This window comes from Bombus affinis, chromosome 3, assembly GCF_024516045.1.
Source record: "Bombus affinis isolate iyBomAffi1 chromosome 3, iyBomAffi1.2, whole genome shotgun sequence".
NCBI lineage: Eukaryota > Metazoa > Arthropoda > Insecta > Hymenoptera > Apidae > Bombus > Bombus affinis.
In genome coordinates, this window is record NC_066346.1 from 10,500,538 (window position 1) to 10,521,837 (window position 21,300).

General features: G+C 34.5%; 2 protein-coding genes across 13 annotated transcripts in view; both read right to left on the reverse strand.

The window, feature by feature from the left end:
- LOC126914645 (uncharacterized) overlaps positions 1-9,156 on the reverse strand; it is a 95,403-nt gene extending 86,247 nt beyond the window's left edge. For both annotated transcript variants that reach the window (XM_050718819.1, XM_050718818.1), the window contains exon 1: positions 8,548-9,156. In XM_050718819.1, the coding sequence (XP_050574776.1) occupies positions 8,548-8,641 (94 nt within the window). In that variant the 5' untranslated portion in view covers positions 8,642-9,156. The remainder of the gene's footprint in view (positions 1-8,547) is intronic.
- Positions 9,157-11,589: 2,433 nt separating this feature from the next.
- Positions 11,590-21,295, reverse strand: LOC126914737 (translation machinery-associated protein 16). Of its 11 annotated transcripts, none has more exons than XR_007709778.1 (9): positions 21,146-21,295; positions 20,974-21,065; positions 20,716-20,856; positions 20,479-20,627; positions 20,224-20,412; positions 19,817-20,152; positions 19,436-19,685; positions 17,074-17,267; positions 11,590-16,828 (listed from the first exon to the last, which is right to left on the reverse strand). XR_007709778.1 is itself a non-coding variant. In XM_050719121.1 (6 exons), exons 1-6 carry the CDS (start codon positions 21,146-21,148, stop codon positions 20,162-20,164), a joined length of 579 nt encoding a protein of 192 aa, XP_050575078.1. In that variant the 5' UTR covers positions 21,149-21,295; the 3' UTR covers positions 19,941-20,161. The 11 variants fall into 11 exon arrangements, 2 of the variants coding, with proteins under 2 accessions (XP_050575078.1, XP_050575077.1); XR_007709785.1 differs by having other exon boundaries at positions 11,590-15,733; positions 16,736-16,828; positions 19,436-20,152; XR_007709784.1 differs by having other exon boundaries at positions 11,590-15,733; positions 16,699-16,828; positions 19,436-20,152.
- Positions 21,296-21,300: the final 5 nt, after the last annotated feature.

Sequence of the window (21,300 nt, forward strand, 5' to 3'; positions counted from 1 at the left end):
ATCAAGTCTGAAATCTGTCTTACTGTTACTCCACTAGTTATATTCAACTTGCTCGCATTTTAAATACAATTCTCGCCGTGTTCTGTTCGATGGCCTTCCAATGCACTCGCTGTCCTTTCATTCCTCATTTCTAACAGGAGGTTGTTGCTCGAACCAACCGATCCTGATCTTTCTTTTTTTTTTTTTTTTTTTTTTTTATGGCCAAGATATTTAACTCCTTTAAAATTAAAGTGCTCACAAAAAATGGACTTTCCGGAAAATGTTAATTTTTGACATTTTTAATCATAGATCAATTGTATTTAAATTCTTATTTAAGGAAAATTCAATTTCTTCGAGAGGAGAATATTCGTTAATTCCGAATATTTTGTAGAATTCTAGATGTCGAAATCCTTATACGAAAATTGACAAAATTTAATTTTAATTTAAACAAAAATCTTATCGCTCACCGAAGAATTGGAAAATCAACTTCAAATCATTCTTCGAAAATTTCTCTGAGATGTATGAGATTACTGACTTATAGGTAACGTGTTCTCGTAACATTGACAATGCAACAAGATGAAATACAGCTGACGTTTTCGCGGCCAACATTTCGCCAAGAAGAATGCGATTGGTACAAATGGCAGAAACTGCCTTAACGCTTCTAATTGGCTTCGTGTCGAGAACTCATGCAGCGCGTCGTCGTGATCCTTTGGAGAAAACGGGGCTACCTGATATTTCGTCGTGGTTTCACTTCGATCGGTTCCGCAGTATTTACAACGTGGCTCTTAACTTTCAATTAATCGAAATATCTCATCCTTTCCATGTCAAAATTTCCATACATCCAATTTTTATATCGAATAACATCGATAATAAAATATACTGCTCTGTTAATAACGAACTGGTTAATAAGGAGCTAAGTAAAACAAACGTTTAATTATATTACCATTACCGTAATATATTATTGTTATGCACCGTCATAATTGCACCTTGCTGCTCCATAATATGTGTATTTCTGTAGATCGTATCCTCTTACATAGGCAATTCAAAGCTATAACGCAAATGCCACGAAAATGTCGCTGCACTGTCTCTTGGCCAATCGAACTTTGCGTGCAACACCGTTAAATGAGCTGGGTGGGTTACCAGAGTGACACTTAGACAGTTAGAAAGACAAAGAATTTGACATTTAATTCCCAGGAAGTAAAGCAAAAATAGTAAGACGCAAGAAAAACATGCGTGCTAATAATTATGACTTTGTCAAAAAAAACTTAAAATTTTATGATTCTTTTTGCTCTAAATTTATATCTAGTTCTCTGAAATTTATACAGGATGACCGGTTTTAATCTGTAAATGCAAATCACTCGTACATTATGTGTTGTCTAAAAAAAAATAGTGTTAGGTAAGAAGTGGACGCATTTTGTAGACGCGTTTGTCTACAAAAAAAGCTACTTCACACCTTATCTGAACTATTTTCTTATGCGACACGTACTTTAGAGGTAATTTACGTTTACAGGTTAAAACTGGCCAACCTCTAGAATAAACGTGTTTCGTTTCATAGCCACAAAAACGCTGGCACACGTCACGAAATCCTGCAAGAAGAAAGCTAAATAGAAGAATTTTTCAAAGAAATAGGTCCAAGTAATTTTCAACAACCTCGACAAACATCACGAAGATTCTGAAGAAAGAGAATTCATCCACTGTACAAAAGTACCTAAAAAGATGTTATTAATTATCTAAAGAACAAAGGCATCCCACTATTCAAAATGTTCTAGAAGCTTAAGGAGTTGAAAAAAGACTATGTCTAAGTCTATAAAATTATACATTGCTTTAAAACAATTACTTATTTTCCAGAAGATTCGAGGGTTACCACGAGTATTCTGAAGAAAGCTCCAGTACCAAATTTCCATTATATTAAAGGGGAATTTTTCTACATTGCCTAAAAAAGAAAGTCGAGCTAGTTTCCAAAGAGGATCATGTTTACCGGATTACTGAAAGGGACAAAAATCTAGTCGTAGCGTAACGTTCGAGTTCCTGGCGGTGTGCGTAAGCGGCACATTCTTGCAGAGACTTAAACGCGTCTCCGCTCCGTTTCGCGGCACGGCAGCTCGGCAAATTAAACGGCACTGAAAAAAGGAGTGTCTCCCATAGATGGTTGGCCGGACAATTGCGCAAAACGGACAGAAGCGGCATTTCTCGCGAGTACCGAGCCATCGTTCGGTTTTTTCCCCTTCGGGTGGAGAAAGTTCTCGCGCCAAACCGAGCATATAAAGGGGAGAGAAAAGCGTTTAAATACTGTTGCAACGGTAAGCTTACCATTTCCAATCTTCTCTCCAAACAAAGGAGTCTTTTCTTTCAGATTTGTTCGTCTTTCTTTTCGTCGTCTCGTTCTTTTTGCCAGAGAATACTCAATTCGGTGAAATTAATGACACGTTTTGTGTATTTGAAGATCTGTTTTCTATTTCTTTAGTATCGAAGAAGATTTAAGTGGATTGTTGAATAATTTTACGGGTTTTTTAATGTTTTAAAAGATATATATGTATATTATTGGACGAGGTGAAAGGAATTGATAATGTCTCAAGTTGCGAAATGAATTTTTAATGAAACTTAATCTTTAATTTGTAATCTAGACGAGATATGACAGACTTAATAGTTTCTTTCAAATATATATATAGTTGAACTAATTCAGATACAAACTTTTCTTGTATGCTACTTCAATTTACTAATAGAACTGTGTTGAGTAGAATTGAAACTAGTCAAAGCTCAATGTCTCTACACTTAGAAAAAAAATCGTATTTATTACATCTTAAGTTGTAATTCTCTGCGTTAATTCTGATATCATGTTACCTTAATTAGCTTGAATAAACGGAATTCGTAAACCAATCAACGGATTAAATTTATTAATAAATATGTTTTCTCGGTCTCTCCAAGAGATATCTGAGACATTTTCTAGTTAACTGTAACTTTCAAACAAGGATATTTATCATTTTCTGTGTCCATCACCAATATAATATTCTTCAATTGGTTTACTTTCCAGAGAATTTCCCAATGATCGAAACTGATCGAATGATCAGGAAAGGTAGACTAAACTCACTTTTCTTGTAGTCTGCGACCGAGATTTCCACTTACATTAATATGCAATCGGAGCTTTCCCCGTGGTTTATTCCAATAGAAGAACGCTAGGCTTTCCCATGATCGGTAAAAAGGAGGCGCCCAGCGATTTTCATTAACCCTAAATAATATTCGTTTGCGACGAGAATCGAGCTTCTCATAGTTTCTCACATCGATTCTATCATCTTTTTTTAAATAAAAATCGTATTCACGATATAAGTACGATATTTTGTATATAACTAACATCATGATAGATCTTTTCCAACAAAAATTGATTTTATTAGGAACATTTTTAATTGTTTATAATTTGTATCATTACGAAATTATCATAAAAATAAACGCTCAAAAAGTATCGTCTAAAACGTTCGCGTTCTAGAAATCAAATTCTTCACAGATTTGTACATTTCTTTAAAACTCATTATAGAATTTAATAATTTTTAACTCTTCGTAGGCAAACTTGATCGTTTATACCCACGCCTGATTTCTTTACTCCCTACATTTTCACAAAACCTGAGAAAGTTCTACGATATCTGTCTCATACAACCTTCCGTCAAGTCAAATGTTTTAACCTTTTTTCAATAAAAATGAAAATCCAGTGGGATGAAATTCCCAGGTGAAATTACGCTAATTCCCTTACAGACGATTAGAAGTGTGCAACTTATCATTCACCACCATTTACTACGTTTTCCATCTGTTATCACAGAAAGTAGAAGCGAAACAGGAAATGTCCTCGACTTGACGATGCGAACCAAAATCCAAGAATCCGTCGTCAGTTACTTCATAAAATCTAACTCTTAGGAACGGTTGCACCATAAGCAACAAAATCAGGATGGAAAACGAGGTTCGCGCGCGGAACAGAGGCGGCTAGTTGCATTATTCGTGGCATTTTTATCGACGCCGGTTGGCCTTGCGGACATTACCTCCGTGTTCCATTCACTACTGCAAAACAGGAGAGATCGTCGCTCGAGTCGAAGATCTCTGCTAACGAGCCACGATTCCTGCTGGCTCGTTCGTCTTCGCGGTGAAAGAGTCGTCCGCGACTCGCGATTCTCTGATATACGATGATCCTCTTGTCTAGGTTTGCGTGTGTAAAAGGATTCCGCGTCAAGCCTGCTAAAGCCCGTACTAACGGCGATCTTATCGCCAACACAGTTTGTTTTCCACCACGCATTAGATCTTTCTCAGTTGATTATATTCTGGGAAACTTATGGATGGCGTTAAACCTTTGAACTTGGAGACTGAAGTAGGTTGATCATTGTAAAGCAACAAGTTGGCTATTAATATCCCTTTCTGTTGTTGAGAAAGATTCTCCAATTACAGAAACGAAAAGTTGAATTTAATACAATGCTTAATGGATAATAATATGTCTAAAATGTTAGAAATCGTTGACCTAACGAAAGATTTTTGATTGAAGAATCGAAGAAGTTAAGTTAATCCGCCGATGAGAGTAAACGATCTCGCAATGTTTGAGTTTGCACTTGTACTGACTTCGCAATCGATGTATCTTGATGTTTGAAACCTGAGTAACACGAATTTTTCACAGTTTTTAAGTAAATTTCATAGTCGGATCTCGAAACCACGAGCTATGTATTTCATAAAATTCCTACTTTCAAAAACACCTTTCAAATAATAACAATATTCATATTAATCATACGATTATATCTAGTTTTCAAGGGGATTAGCATACATCAACCATTAACCAACCGCAATTTCCAACTGTAACCACCCTATCAAACATCTCTTCAAATCATATACGTAAAATCCGTGAAAGGAAAAAGCATTACTCTCGATTGAAACTCGTTGCACACAAACACAGAATTTCCTGGATCGTTTCATTCTTTAGTTGCCTGGTTTCACCGCCAACAAGATACAACGGAAGATAGAGCCACGACGGAAGGACTAATTCGCACCACGTCGCTTCCGAGACGTTCAATTAGAGATGGCGGTGAGCAACGCATCTCGTAGTTTGTTTTTCTGATACTACAGGTAGTTCGTTTCGCCGGTGAACGTCGAGTCATCGTTCGTTATTCCGTTCTTGAATTAATTGAGGAATTACGTGAGCTGACTCGTGCTGGCAAATGATTACATGCATATTTAATCAAGATCCGAGCAAAGTAGTCTGTTCTCATCAGTGGGCACCAACCGCGAAATCATTCGCGAGTCTTTCAAAGAAAGCATTTTCAAGAAAGGAAATTTTTTTACTAGAGCTGTAGCAACGTTCATAAAATCTGTGAATGCCCCGTTAAGTGAAGAAACCAGTTGAATTTTTTGAAACCAGTTGAATTTTTGGAAACCAGTTGGATTTTTGGAAACCTGTCTCATCGGAACTGTTTATGGCATTTCATTAAGTTGTTGGTATTTCTATAGTGGATAGTTTTCATAAGAGAATGTGTCAGTAACATATGGTGGACAGGTAGTTAATATTGCTACCTCTGATAAGTCAAGGACATATGACTGGTAAGTGAGGAATTTGGAATTTCTAATCACTGCTCTATGTAAAAATTCGATTCGGTTTAATAACTTAGCAGATGATACGATTGATAACAATGCTACAAAACAATATAAAATAATAAATTTAGAATCTCTGATCACTATTCCTCCCCTATTAAGAAAATTCCATAGAATTCGATCACTCGCTATATATTATACCCTCTCTTCTTATTATCATTCTCTTCGAAAATCTGTTAAAATTTTCAACTAAAACACTATTCTAACCATCTGTAATATCCTCGTTTAACTTCCAAAAATAACGAAAACGCTTCCTTCTAGCGCGAATATTCCGTACTAAACTCACGACCGTAAACGAAGAGTGCGTCATAACATTAAACATCCCGCGCATTTCTGCAGGTTCGTTTCGATTAACGATAAGAATCTTAAAGACGTTATCGAACGATCTACACCGGCTCTAGACGTCTGATCGATGATGGACGGTAGCGTGCGCGCATGGCATCGTCGATCTTGTATTCGATCGAGGAATCGAATAAGCGGATACCAGAGTAGAACGCGCGCGACTGAGCGCCATAAGCCGCTTGAACCGTTATACCGTTCGTAACACACAAAGTATCGGCATTATTTTCTAATGTAGTAGTTCGCAGGTCCTAATTTCTCTCGAGTTTTAATGCATCGGCCTCGCAAAGATCGGTTTCGTTCGCCGCTGTTTCCGTTCTGTTTTCATGTGGAACGATCATTCATCGGCTACGTCGATAGAGATTGTTCGTCTTTGATACGGGTTAATTAATGTAACTGGGACGCTTGTCTGTCTTTAATCAAGTGGGAATATTTTGGAAGGTTCTTGTGTTGAGACTGTTTTGTTGTTGACACGTGTGCCGGCCATGGGAAATTGATATAGTATTTTTTATACGTAACAATAAGTAACAAGATCTTTTACAGGTAACAATTTATAGTCTTCGAAATGAATATTTTAAGAAATTCTTGCACGCCGTAGTCTAAAAATGTTCTAGTATAAATTTGATACTTAATGAGAGGATTTCTAGGTCGTTAAAAAAATACTTTATTCATTCGCATTTAATTCATTGGTGAAGTAATCTTTTGACTTATTCTAACGCGTTTCTTACGTTTTATTTCGCGTTGAAACGAAGAAACGTTTGTCTGTACGGAACGTTTTCGACGAGGTATTGCTTCATCGTCTTTCTACTTGTTTTCTGGATCATTTGGGTCACAAGAATTTACGCGACGTATTGTTACGTCGCGCACACCGTTACGCGGTTTGCAACACCTCCGACCGCAGTATTATCTCTTTAATGTATTCCTTAGCTCTTAACGTTAATTCCATTGAACTTATGCAATGTGTTCCTCAAAATTACCTTCATTCACTAATTCCTACAGATGAGACCGCCCGCTGTCCCCTTATCAATCTCGATCTAACACTTGTTCTTGTCTTCTTTCCCACGAATATATTCAATTATTCCTCGATTCTTGCACAGAATTTTTAATATTTTTGAATATCTTATTCTATCTTCTCGCTACGCTCTTACTCTAACTCTGTTCGCTTCTTCGTTCGTATAAGCAGTTGATCAACGTTGTAATAAACATAATGTAAACATAACATAATAAACATAATAGGATAAAATATAACGCAATTATATAACACTGATAACAAATATAGTACCGTTTTCATTGCAAAATGACTAACTGTAAATTCATCAAGGAAAACAGTGTGAATTTCGTATACATTCGTTATATCTTATTATATCTATGTGAATATCTCGGAGAAGATATAGAACCAAAGAAGCACAAATCGACATCCAAATTTCCATAAACCTTACTCTGAATACACGACGCACTTCCTAGTATCTACACAAAAAATCTGTAGTGTTCTAACGAATATGTCATATGACAACCTAATAATTGAATCGATGCAACTTATGGATCAATACTAAGAAACGTGTTAAATTATTTCCCTCTACTTGTTGCTCTATTTTTCTTAACAGCGAATATCTTAACAATAAAGACACGCAAGGCGGCTGATAATTCTTGGCCTCGTCTTAAACATAGGAAAACATTTGCACGTACACATGGTACGCGAACAATTCCTCGTTGGTGAGAGCTACAGCTACGATAGTGTCGTGTAAAAGTGGATGTCCTATTAATGGGAAGACAACCGCGTTATATCGACTTGCACGCGGAAGAACAGCTGTCACAACGAAGGAATTGTTGTTCGACCAGCTAGCTTCCTATTCGTCATGTTTCTTCAACGTGGAACACGACCAAAATCGTGGTACCCGTGCGACGAAATTCTTCCTACATCGCGGAATTGCACAACGCGTTCCGCGACAAGTATTTTCTCCCTTCTCGAGGCGACGAATTAGAAAGTGTTTAACGCGTTTCCAACCACGACTGGCTTGCACGATGCAAATGTCGTCGTTTGCATAAGCGCAATGAGGCTCGGGAAAACTCTGCCAAACAAGCTTGCGCTACCAAACGTTTTTCGTTTCATGAAACTTCGATTCGACGATTCGATAGTCACGCAACTTCGTGTATTCTCTCTGTTTTCAGTGGTATGAAAATTTTGTAAGATAATTTAAATATGACTGTTCAAATATTACAGAAGTGATAAATTTCGTAAAATACTAAACTTGCCTTTACTGTTCCTCGAAATGGAATAGCAATCTTGAACTGAAAACGGCGTACGATATTGGTATTTAAAATTAGTAATATAAAAAATAGAAATTTAAGTTAAAAGTTTCATGAATTTGAAAGAATTCTATTGTAAATTTCCAAGGCTTCGTAGCTACGCATACTAAAATATTCTAATGTTTGGAGAAACAGATTCGCAGATTCAAAGACTCTACCCACAGTTTCTTCAAATTGAAGATTTTGTCACTGGTAGCACAATGTATCACTTCATCGTCTGAGTCCCTCATTTTCGAAGACGCACTACAACGCATAGAAGATTCTCAAAGTGTAAAACAGCGAATACGACACCAAAACAAGAGAACTCACCCTCAGATCGCGTTTCCACGGCGGCGAAGAGTAACACAGCCGCCAGCAGCAGCAGCAGTTTCGTGAACCAGAGCCTCCACATGTCTTTGCCCATCTGTTTCCCCGCTGGCAGGGAGCTGCGCTGCACGAAATTACCAACAGAAGATGTACACTCTCATGTAAATCGGTCCGATACGAACAACGTTAGCCCGTTACATCAGCACCAAAATCGTCGACGTTCTTATCTTACACACTTCGAATTATTCTCACCTTCGACGTGACCGAATAAAAAAGATCTTTCGAAAAATGTAACCAAAATCTACACGGACGGAAAGACGAAACGTTAAACAAACGAAGGATAAACCGATTGGACGATGAACTAAATTTCTTTTCTGTTATTTGAACAACGAAAAAATATTGTTTAAAATCGTCGACGAGTCTCTTTTTCCTTTAATCACAGTCTATCCACGGAGATACGAAGAGGAAAAATTTGTCCACCTAGTCACCAGACAGAGCAGTTAACGAGAGCTCTGGTACTCGACGAGCGGAGCAGCCGACCGATTGACCTTTCTCCGGGTGCGTAACTTTGTCTGTGTCCCGGTGAGGACTGAAGGGGAAGCAAGGCCCACCGCCGGCTGTTGGGAACCGGAGAAAGGTGTATCGAGAGAGAGGCCAGAGGCGAGCCGGTAAGGCCCCTTCTTCTATCGCTTCTCTTCCCCTTCTCTCAATCACAGATTGTACACGTTTCTCTCTTCTATCACTGGATCGTGAAGATTATACATATATATGAATACCATTTAAATAAAAACCTTACTAAGTTATTAACTTTTGTTGAGTAATATAACTTCCGAATGAATTGAATCAGTGAGAATTGAGTAAGAATGAATAAAATTCGTCGCTATAGGAGCTCTATGAAAGAAGGGTGGATTATACACACGATTATGTATGTTTCTTTCTTCCATTAATAAGATCTTAGGCATTTTATAGGAAACATTTAGATAAAATATTTAGAAAATAATTATTTGGATAATATTACTCTTGGCGCGTAATTTAGTTTTTCTTCGAATTGAGTTTATAGCAATGAAATTTGTCGATCTACGATTTAACAATACGATTTGAAGGCGTCGTCAACCAAACCAATAAAGTATTTCTCGAAAGTACTTCCTAGCTACTTTTATTTCGACTAAAATTTTCTCGGATGTGCTGTGGGTCAAGTTCTTTTTTAATCTCATTATCGTCATCTTCTTCATGGCGTGAAGAACCGTTTGTCGCATTATTCTTTCCTCTTTGCTAGATTGTTATTGTCATTGTAATTGCGCGTGAGCATGTATATTTGCGCCAACTTACAGTCGACTACGACGCGGCCTTGCATACTATCTCTTTGAAGTATCCTTGTCTTGGAAGGATGACAGTAGAAGTAGGTAGGAGTTTGGGGACGGAGAAAGAGTGGGAGGAATGAGGATTTGAGGGAGAATCAAGAGGATTTGTATCGTGTGGGGGTGTAATTATTGGACGACGAAAATGGGTATAATGGGATTGAAGATATATAATTAAAGAAATGTGCGTTCGCTATGAAAATTGAAATGTTGAAAAATGTGTAAATGATAGAAATTATTAGGTTGTAACATACATTCGTCCTATTTTTATATTTACCATATAAACGAAGAAGGCAAGAGGAATTTATATTACAATCCAGCCTTCGTGGATTGAAGAAATGATAAGAAGAATAAGGGCAATGAAAAAATTGGGAACTGGGAAAATACAGAGACAGCGTAATTAAAAGGATATACAAATGTTGGAATCGAAACTTAATAGCCGTGGAATTGGAAACTATAAAAGCGTGAAAATGGTATAATGTTGAAAAGTGAACAATTTGAAGTACACAAAAATCAGAAATATTTCGTACAAAATTTTGCTGAGAGTTTCTTAACGAAAGACCAGAATCAAAAAGAATTCCAAAAAAGATCTGTGTATGATTAAAGACTAAAACATCATGTAGCTAAGTACTATGAAAAATATTCCTGAAGAAAGGTGCTCGATTAATTCGTGCAGCGAGATTCGTTCTTTTTCGTCTCTTTCGCGACTCACCCGTCGTTCCAGTCAATCATCCAGTTAGCCATTTTCGAGCTGTATTACAGGACCACCCGTTATGTGGTAATTCAAGCCGGTGCACTAGTGTGACTCAATACGTCGGCACAGCTGTTACATTCGCTTTAATTTGCTTGTCAAACCTCTGTTTTGCTAATTGAAAAACCCATTCCTGATCATTTTCCATGACGATAAACCGCAAGCTCGCCATTGTCTGCTGCTGAATTGTTGAGAAGATAATACAACGAGCATGAATGGTAGTCGTTTTGGTTCCTTCGACGATAGTACTCTCAGAGATCCAATTTAAAGATTGAACCATGTGTTGATTATGTTTGAGCATTTTATCTATTTGATTTATACAATACCTAACTTATTGATCTTTTAATTTTAAAATGTATATATACTTGTAAGTCTGGTGATTATAGAATATGAGTGTTTGATAGATGAATATTTCTTTACGAAATAAATATAAAAGAATATTATAGTCCTTAACATACTTTACTATTTAGACAGCCATATAGGATTCAACAAAAATTACTTTCAAAAATAACGGATCTTCGATTTACTTTTTCTAAAAGAGAAAAGTAATTTATGCAGAAACGAAGACCCACCTGTGAGGTATCCCTTTCAAGCGTCGAAGTTTCATGTAAAATGTTTGGTCGAAGTTTCATGTAAAATGTTCGGTCGAAGATTTCACTATAAACTGTTCGAGTGAATAAAGATTCATCGAAAAAACGAATTTAAATTTGAAGTAAGAAACGATACTGAAGAAGGCATTTGTTATATTTTATCGAAGAAATGGAAAAGATATTTAATAGCTTTTTTAATTTTTTAATTTTTCTCACCTTAGGAATGCTATTTATTACAAAAGGAATGCTATTGGCTTGGATATTAAAGTAGATGATACATTAATTGATTAATTGTTACTCCACTTTCTAAAGATTACTCGATAATACCAACAAACCACAATAAAAGCCAGATTATAAAAGGCTATATTTACCAAGAAATTCCATTTAACTCATCGTTCGAATCTTTTGAGTACAATTTCAGTACAGTAATCTTTTGAGTACACATTTAAAAAAGAAATTTGTGCTTACAAGAACAATTCTAATTAAGCATTTTACAATTATACAAATTACTGATTCAAAAGTGGCTGATTTAAAGCGTTTAGATTTCCGAAAATCGAAACATCTTTTTCACCTCAACAGAATCACTAAATTTACCTGCTACGCTTTTTAAATATCAAAATATCCTTCTGAATCACCAAAATCCCAATGCACGACCGACTAAAAACCTCAGTTTCCTTCTGAACCAACGAAATGACTACAAAAATCCGAACAAAAACGTCGAAATCAATAAAACAAAACCTAAGTTTCGATACACCCTACTTCCTACGACCTTGCCGCCCACGAAGCAGAGAAATATCCCATCTCCTACGAATCGCTCGACGCGGTTTTAGGAACATCCTGTACGCGTTCAAGATTCTATCTCTTGGAACGCTCCTGTTAAAATCAACCTTGCTTCGAGTCTCCCGATAAGGTGGTCCACCTGTTGACCGGGCTGAACTGAATGAACTCGACGGTGAAACGGGCACGTTCTTCTTGAAGGAAGCTGTAAGATAGTGGCACGACTCCCTCGAGGTGGGAGGTTCGTATTATAGGTGGCGACCCGGGGGACCTACATTCACGAGCTAAGTCTTCTTCTCCTTCCAGCTGTCTGGCTCGTCTCCGCTGAGATATTCGTGTCGATGTCGGTTGACTCGCTTACCAACCGATTCTCGAATTCCGTCGCCGAGATTCCACTGGAGAAATTACTCCCTTCCTTCGCCTCTTTCTCTTTTCCGCGTTCCTTTTTTTTCTCTCCTCTTCCCATTTGCTTCTTTCTTTGCATCTTGCGGAGGAGCCGCCGGTCACGCTTACAGACCGCGAAATTGAACGACGATGGCGGAGAAAATGAGCCCCGAGAGAGATCTACAAGAGTCGATTAACGCCTTATCGACGGGGCGCTTTTATCATGAACGATGGTTTTGTTCGAATTATCGTTCTACTTGTACATTATACTCTAATGTTTAAACTGCTTTCAAACTTTTTTAACGACCATATAAACTGTTAAGGCATAGGATTATTGCGACACATGGGCGATTATGTATTTCCTGTTCTAACCAATAGCGAAATGAGTATACATCAAATCGATATAAAATAATTTTTCTTAAGTTCTACAACACAGTTATTGCAGCGCATAGTCATCTTAATCCACAGTGAAAGGATTAATCCTCGGACGACGAAGGTTCTGACAATTGTGATAGCTACATATATACAACAGACGTTTCACGTTCACTTTCTAAGCTACATTTAGGTGTCAGTATTTTATCACACTGGACTAAATGAAGTGGGATCTTTGATAAGCACCTTAACGACGAATAACGTGGAAGTAAAGCTTGAATCAGGATATGTGGTATCCTCTAAATTTTATAACTTTTATTATTTGGTTATATAATTTTCTCTACTTAATTATTTACTTATATAATTTATTATTTATGTTACATAATTTACTTTTAACATTCTTTGTTTTCCTGCATTTGTGTTCGTATTTGCCATGAACATCCTCATTCTAGCCATCAAATTCGTAGCCTAGTCACGTGTTCACCCTTGCGGTGGCTAGAAAGAGGTTCATAACGATGCAGAGGATTTATTTATTGAATTACCTTCATTGTTAAAGCATGTTGCCAGGAAACAAAATTTAAGATTCGTTAATTGATTCACTAAATAATTCCTTAATTCGTGGTTCAAATATTTGTCTTATTCCATAGATTGCGGAGACGTGAATTGTAAACCAACTAAAAATACACATTACGATATAAATCAAGATTAGCAATGTATTAGTAAGAACGTGTACATGTTAATAACTGAAAATTGTCAATGTTAAATTTCCAACAATACATAATTCATCAGAGCTATTTCATTTTTATTATTTCGAACAAATTGCAAAATTTATGAGGCATAATTTTACTACTCAATAAAGCCATTCGTTCACAATTTGACCCCAATCAACGAACCACTGCATCGCGAATACTCTCAGTAAATCTTAACCGCATCAACATCTGCATAAACAAACTCATCTTTTCTCTCATCAATAGTTTGAATTTCACGCCCTATGTACGCGTGTTCCATCGCCTCGTCATTTTTCCGCATAGATGGACGAAGGAAGACAAAAGTCAAAAAGTCACAGCTAGACAACGAACTTTCTAATTCGACAGCAGCGGCCCGTCAAACAAGTGGGAGGATTAGCGTCGAGTATAATTGAGAATGCAAGGACGTCGGGAGATCGTAAAGCTCAAGCGAGCGTAAAAATGGCCGATGTGGTAAATTCGATGCTATCTGAGTACTACTTGCCGAATAGGAATCGAAACGCGATTACGATGGAATCGTAGATAGTAAGAAACGTCTGAATGATAAACAATTCGAAACAATTGAGAAATCAACGATACTTTAGAGATTCAAGTCACTTCGAATATGGTTCAATAAAGGACCAAGATTCAGTATAGAACCTTGGAGACCTGGATAATTTATGAATTTCCAGCTTCGGTAGGTCATCAGTGAAACGTTATTTAACAAGCACTCCACCCATTTACTTTGATACCAAAGGCCAATCATCCTCAGATATTGTAGTTCCATTTGTAACTAATGGCAACGCAAATGAATTTCTAGTTACAGTTCATGTAATCGGTAAACTGAAGATTCTATCTGACATCTCGCGAATTTTTAACTTTCTGTTAACAAACCGAACGAAAGTTTGGGAAGTTGATGGTAATTGGAAATTCCGATCGATAGGTTGAAGATTTTTATGAATATAATTAAAGAAATAATATCTAAGTAAAGATTTGTTTTACCCTCTCAATTTTTTAACGAATACTTCACTTTGAATATTTTGGGCATTTTTTAATATATTGATCAATATTGAATATCCAAATACGTGAAAATGATAATAGGTATATTCTCATCCTTATTGTAATTATTCCATGACCTATATACTATGTTTTCAGAATTATGAATTTGAAGAACTGCACTATCCGGATATCGTCAATTTGCAGAAATATTTAAAAGCTTGTCACATACTCCTGTAATCAATGACCTACTATGTCGCCTTAATCTCTTCCTGAAATTCTACCGGTTCGGTCGATCGAATTAATGTTAACTCAGCTAAAAGACCTCGTTAGATTTGTCGTATTTTCGCTTAATTTGCAACGAGCCATGGATTGGACGTTGCACTCGTGAGACGAATTCGATTAGACGCGTGGTAATTGAGAACAGTGGGCAGAGTGAAAGTTAATTAACTTACGAACGAATTTGGAATGTAAATCGTAGCAATTACTAACTATCCTTTAAAAGGTAATAATAAATAAATTTTGACTACATAATTATGTAAAACTAATCGCGATCGCAGCCAATCAGCTCATATTATCATTTACTACACAATTCATAATTGTATTATGGTACATTAAATATTAATATGATTATCCGCATCTCACCGTGTGGAGGTTGCTGCAAATGGAGACCCACCTAAAACTAAAAATTGAATTAGATCTTAAGATAATCATGAGAATAAAAATTACATTAAATCATAAACTAATCATATAATTCTATGTGAGACTCTTTTTCCTATTTTCATCAGTAATTTTACACTTCTATTACCATTTTTAATTTCAAAATGACCTATCTATCACACACATACAGGGATACAGTGCTTCCTACATTATTAGGTTTTCTATTTAGTATCTACCTAAGTCTGAGTTGGGGCTTTAATTTGAGAATGATCAAGCTAACCACAGATCTCATTCATAAAATTAATTCACAAATGCCTTACCTAACAGTAAAAATTAAATTTCAACTTCCTACCTGACTACAAATCTAATTTAACCAGTCTCTCAAACATTCAAAGATTTTCATGAATCCTATCTACATAAATATCTGAATATAATAAATAAAATTGAAGAGGAAATATTGCGTTGAAGTACAGAATGAATATATCTTTCACAACTGAACACGTTGACTTAAATATGTTAAATATGTTGATTATACCATGAGAGAGTATTTTCTTTCCATTGGTCCCGTAGAGGTTCCTGAAATAAACTTAAATTGAAATTAGTTTCATCAAAATTATAAATTTTTTGTCGTCTCTACTTACATAAAAATTATACAATTTCTGTACAAGTTCTACCTATTAGAAGTCTAAAGATTTCATTTCATAGACTTTCACCTACAACCAATTTAAAGAATTTCTTTGTAAACTCTGAGCATCAGACATCTAAATGTTTATTCATAGAATACTACCTAGATACAAATTTGAAGATTTATTTATGGATTCTATCTGCCTCACAAGCTAAAGGTTTATTGATGGATCCTACTTGTCTAACAATCTAAAATTTTGTTTGTGGGCCCTACCTACCTAAAAATCTGAAAATTTATTTATGACTCCTACCTGTCTAAAAATCTAAAAATTTTTAAAACATTTTGTATATCTAAACATTTAAATATCTGCCATTACAACTTCAAATATTTTATGCATTACGTGACTTCGTTCTAATGCAACATGGCGCTCTTTTTCTAAGCGTTAAGGGGGTATTCTAGTCTACAAATTTGAAAAAATCGAAAAATTTTTTTTCATATTTCCAAAGTTTAGACATTCAAGAATATGCCCTTAAAGGATTTTTCAAAATTTCAATTATTTTTATGAGTTACAGCAATTTTTGTGACGCGGCATCTGCTCAGGTCCGACAATGTTATATTACAGACAATTTACGAATAATGAAACAAAATGAAAAAGTTATTTGAATTTCTTATTCAAATGAAATAGAATCGAGAGAATCTATGTTAAATTTATGTTAAACAGTCTATTCAATTTCTTCGGAAACATAATTTAATATATTCGAAAGAAAAAAGTAATTTCCTTAATCTTGCATTTTTCATCTTGGTATCCTTAATAAACTGTGAATTTAGAATTTGTTATATTAGATATTAATTACATTAATATAATGAAATACTTATAAGAAATGGAGTTAATTTAATAATGAATAAATATTACCACCTTTTGACGAAAAGTTATCAAATTTATCATTAATCACCATGGCGTCCTTTTGACTTTCATCCCGTCCTTTCGAATTTCGCAGCATCCCTCTAATACATCAAAGCTTCCCTCGGAATCAAATAATAGTAATCTGCACAAAAGAACAGCAAGATATTAAAACAAATGTATAAAAAGAATAAATTATTTGAAAATAAAACAATGATCATGGTCAAATTGTGTTTTGAAAACTCACTGTACGAGCTACCGGCAAATGGAACAACCAAAAAGACAGTTGAAGAAACAAAGGTGATTAAATAATAGATTACGACGAAGTATTGATGAAAAACGAACAAAAAGTAACAATAGTGTGAGTTTGAACGGTAGAAAAATGTTTACCAAAGTGCCAAAGCCACCTGTCGCGAAATGACATGGATGGATATACGTCTAGTCCCTCTGATTGCCCACGCTAAACTGACACCCCGCACCGCGATTTACACAACGAGTTTGGGTTGGGGAGGAGTAGGAGGGTAGAGTTGTCGGCTATTCGTACATACACAAATAGGACTCGTCAAATTCCTGGAACACCTACACTAAAGGATGTGTTTTCAGTAATAGACATATTATGTTTCAAAACAAGAAACAATACGTTAAGCTGAGCAGTGAGATAAAAGTAAAAGGTATAGAGAGTGAGTAAACACAAATGATCAAATATCATTTTTATGAATAAAAATGAATTTGAAACGAAAATATCTGCGCTTATACGTTGTCACTTGATTAAACAAAATTGATTAATAGATAAAAAGTTGGAAAGATATAATTTTTTCAAACATAACGTGTAATAGAATACTATAAAATATTAATAGCAATGCCCTTAGGCGATTCCATTATCAAAGCATGCCTTTGAAAACGTAAAAGTGAATCTAATTATAAAATATTAAATTATAAAAAAGTTACGTAGCAAACACTGACTCTAAGATCGTATTGCGCCCGGTCACAAAAAATTTCCGAAAGTAAAACTACATTAACAGAAAAGGATGGGGGAAGTGAGCGATTTTTTGGAAAATACTGCTGTTTCTAATTAATTTATTTATCAATAAAGAATATATTACGGAAATAAAATATATTTGAAATATTATTTGTGCTTTGTAAGATATTTCCTAATATTGACAAGTATTTATAAAGATTCTAAATGTAATACAATCTATCTGAAAGAATTGTACTGCGTATGTTCGTTTCTTACACATAAACTACATTTATTTCATAATTATTCGAAAATGCTTGTGACAGACCAAAACTCTATTCGTAAACATATCCAAGGATAAGGCGATAACAGTGTGAAAGAGCCGCGATTGTTAATGAATCGAAACGTGTTTGCACGTGTCTGGGACTGTGAAGCTCTCGTGGAAACAAGAAGTTGTTGACAAAGATTTAGTGACGCTGCGATGTTCTCGTCAAGAATTTACAATTCATATAATATATGAAATATTTCAATTTTTATTTTAATTTCAATTGAAAATGTGTTAATTATTTTATCGAATTGTTCAAAACTCCATTTTGTAATACAGATCGAGGAAAAAAATTATTTAAAATAAAAAAAACGTTGAAAATATTTGAACTCTTTCTAAAAAGTAATGATTTTTTGTTTAATCACGTCTAGTTCCACGTTAGTATTCTTAAAAGAAATCATAGAATTACGTATAATTTAGTCGTATTACGTTAAATATTGCATGCCTATGTGTGTGTATATATATATATATATATATATATATATATATATATATATATATATATATATATATGAGTGTCATATCATAAATGTGCATATCATAAAACAAACGTTACTAAACGTTACTGTATGAAAAACGTTAAAGTGAAATAATAGTCGAACCTATATTCTATTTCAAAAGTTTATGATACAAGCTATCGGTAATGAAAACGATCAAATAGACTACCAATGGAGGAAAACAGAAAAAAGTTCAAAAGATTGTATAAACTTTTGTTAATAATATCTAATAAATAACTAAATAGGTAGGCATTAATTCAACAAACCTAATAATAATGTATGTAATGTAATAACAGCAATTGAAGTACTAAGAAATTCAGATTATACGCTTCGAACGGCGATACATCTTAACGATTCGCTCTTCGACAGTAGAATGGCGGTATTCCGTCAAAAGTGAACCTAGCCGATTTTGGATTGGCTGAGACGGCGAGCTTCGTTTCTATACAATGCGCGCGAGAAATTGAAATACCAAACACCGTAAAAATTTTCTTATATTTTGCAAACTGATGAACTGGACATTTTCATGATTTTAAAATGCGAATTTTAAGTATTATGTGAGAACAGATAATTACCGAATTACAAATTGCTGTTACAGGTGAAATATAAAAAATTTTATGCTTATTTGTACTATGTAACAATGCATATACGTAATCTTTCTACTTACTATTCTATTACTACTAATATAAAATAAAATTAAAATATAGTCCATCAAATCTAATATATCCACCATGAAATAAGGTTATGGTCATATAGATAATTTCTAAAATTTTCTAACAAAGAAAAGTTACTGTATGATGCGTTAAATCCATATACTAAGATTAATCTTTGGAAAGCGAAAGTAATCTAACCTAAAAACTACTAAATTTGAAACGTATACGATACGTTAAAATTTTTAAGTTTCAGGCTTCAGATATTTAATCTAAATTAGAGATATATTAGTAAAACATAAAATGAGATATATATATATATACTTACGTTATAATTTTTAAACACATTCGTATTTTTAAACATCATTAAATAAATTTCTAAATAACTAAGAATATACTGCTTCTTATTAAATAGTTACGAATTGTTTTTATTAACGAGAAGCTATTAAGTGATGGTTGACAAGTTGTATCGATATACCACAAGTTGACGAAGTATACCAATAATAATTTAACAAAACAAATTCTTCACCGCGAGCTTCGAGAGAAATTCCTTGGAATTGCAGTTGCAACAAACGCAGCTGCAATTATAACATGCGACATAAGTTCACTCTTTTATATACTAAGCTATTTGATTAATTCTAAGCATGTAAAGAATTTAAAAAAATTTGTTAAATAGTATATTTATCATTAGTACTATTGATTTTCTTACCATTTTGAAATATAAAACTTTTAGAATAATTACTATATCTTCGTTCTTAAATAATGAAGTAACTAGCGGAAAAAATGAAAAAAAGGCAAAGAAACGATGCAAAATATTCATGACGTGCATGTGATTCATTTACATGTTTCAGTTTTATTGAGTATTTCACAATCAAACAGCTTCTTTCCTCTTCTATCGTACTCTTGTACCTTGTGACATGACTGATTTTTTGTGGGAGATAAGAGCAAGACGAAATGCAGTCTCTAGCATTTTGCAAACAAAAAAGGACGAAACTGTTCGCTTTTCTTCTTTTTAAATAGAGGTGAAGGTAAAAAAGACGTGTATCTACAGAATTTATTCTATTTTCATTACACATTCTGTCGATTGATTATTTTCATTTGATTCAATTGACTTACTTAATAAATTCTTCTCGTTTACAGGCATAGCTAATATTGGATAGTCTGGCATTCTTTCTTTTAGCACTAATGCTTTGTTTAAATCATTCTTACCAAACCTTATAAATTTAAAATTATTGATACACTGTAATTCATTATTCCAATTCATTAACATTTTACACTGAGTTGCATTTAAAATATCAGGAATTTCTGAAAAATAAAGGAGGGTTTGTATATCAGCATATATTAAAAATAAATTTGACAGTAATTCTTTACCTATCCCACACGTATCATATTCTTCTTGTTCTCTCTCCTTGGTTATTCTAATTATATTTTCCCTGCTGGCATGTTGTCTACTCCTATTGTTACCTATAGATCTTTTAATAGCAATTTGTTCCATTTCTTCATCATTTCTTGCTATGTACCTTTGGATCAAACATAGGACTATAACTAATCAAATCTTTAATGCACAATCTCTGTATCATCATGTACATACATCTTTGTTTTACCTACGTTTCTAACAAACTTGCAGTTAACTCTGGAGTATAGGGACACACACCTGGAATCATATTGTTTCTGATCCACAACATTTTTTCTCCTATTAAATTCTGTTTTATCAAGCGGGACATTTTCCCTTTCTGTCTATTTGATATTCTGAAACAAAACACATTGACCATTTCCTTCATTAGTACACAAGAGTATTATATAATCATATAAAATAAATAAAATGTACATAATAAAATCATATAATTTAATAGTAATTCTATTTACTTTTTGACTTTTTTCGTAATAGCGATAGACTTTCTACTATTTGGATGTATCATTTTCTTTGACTTCAGAAACTCTTTTCTCATTGCTGTGGCCTATAAAAAAAAACAACACACTCAAATAGTCTTTCTAAGATAATTTATTTTGTATACGTATAAATTGGTAAAAATATTACCATGGTTGTGAATTGTTTCGATTATCCTAACCTTCAAAACTCCAACTTAAGCTATGCGTTTACTCAATGTATAATCTTGCGCAGGCGAATCGTCGATAGCAACTATGGCGACGCCTATCGAGAGTAGAAGTAATATCGAAGTATACCTTACCATG

Coding starts and splice junctions, on each gene's coding strand:
- LOC126914737 (XM_050719120.1), bottom strand. Junction 20,857..20,973: donor ATTACGAAAAAAGTCAAAAA/GTAAATAGAATT, acceptor GTTTTGTTTCAG/AATATCAAATAGACAGAAAG. Junction 20,628..20,715: donor ACTGCAAGTTTGTTAGAAAC/GTAGGTAAAACA, acceptor TTTGATCCAAAG/GTACATAGCAAGAAATGATG.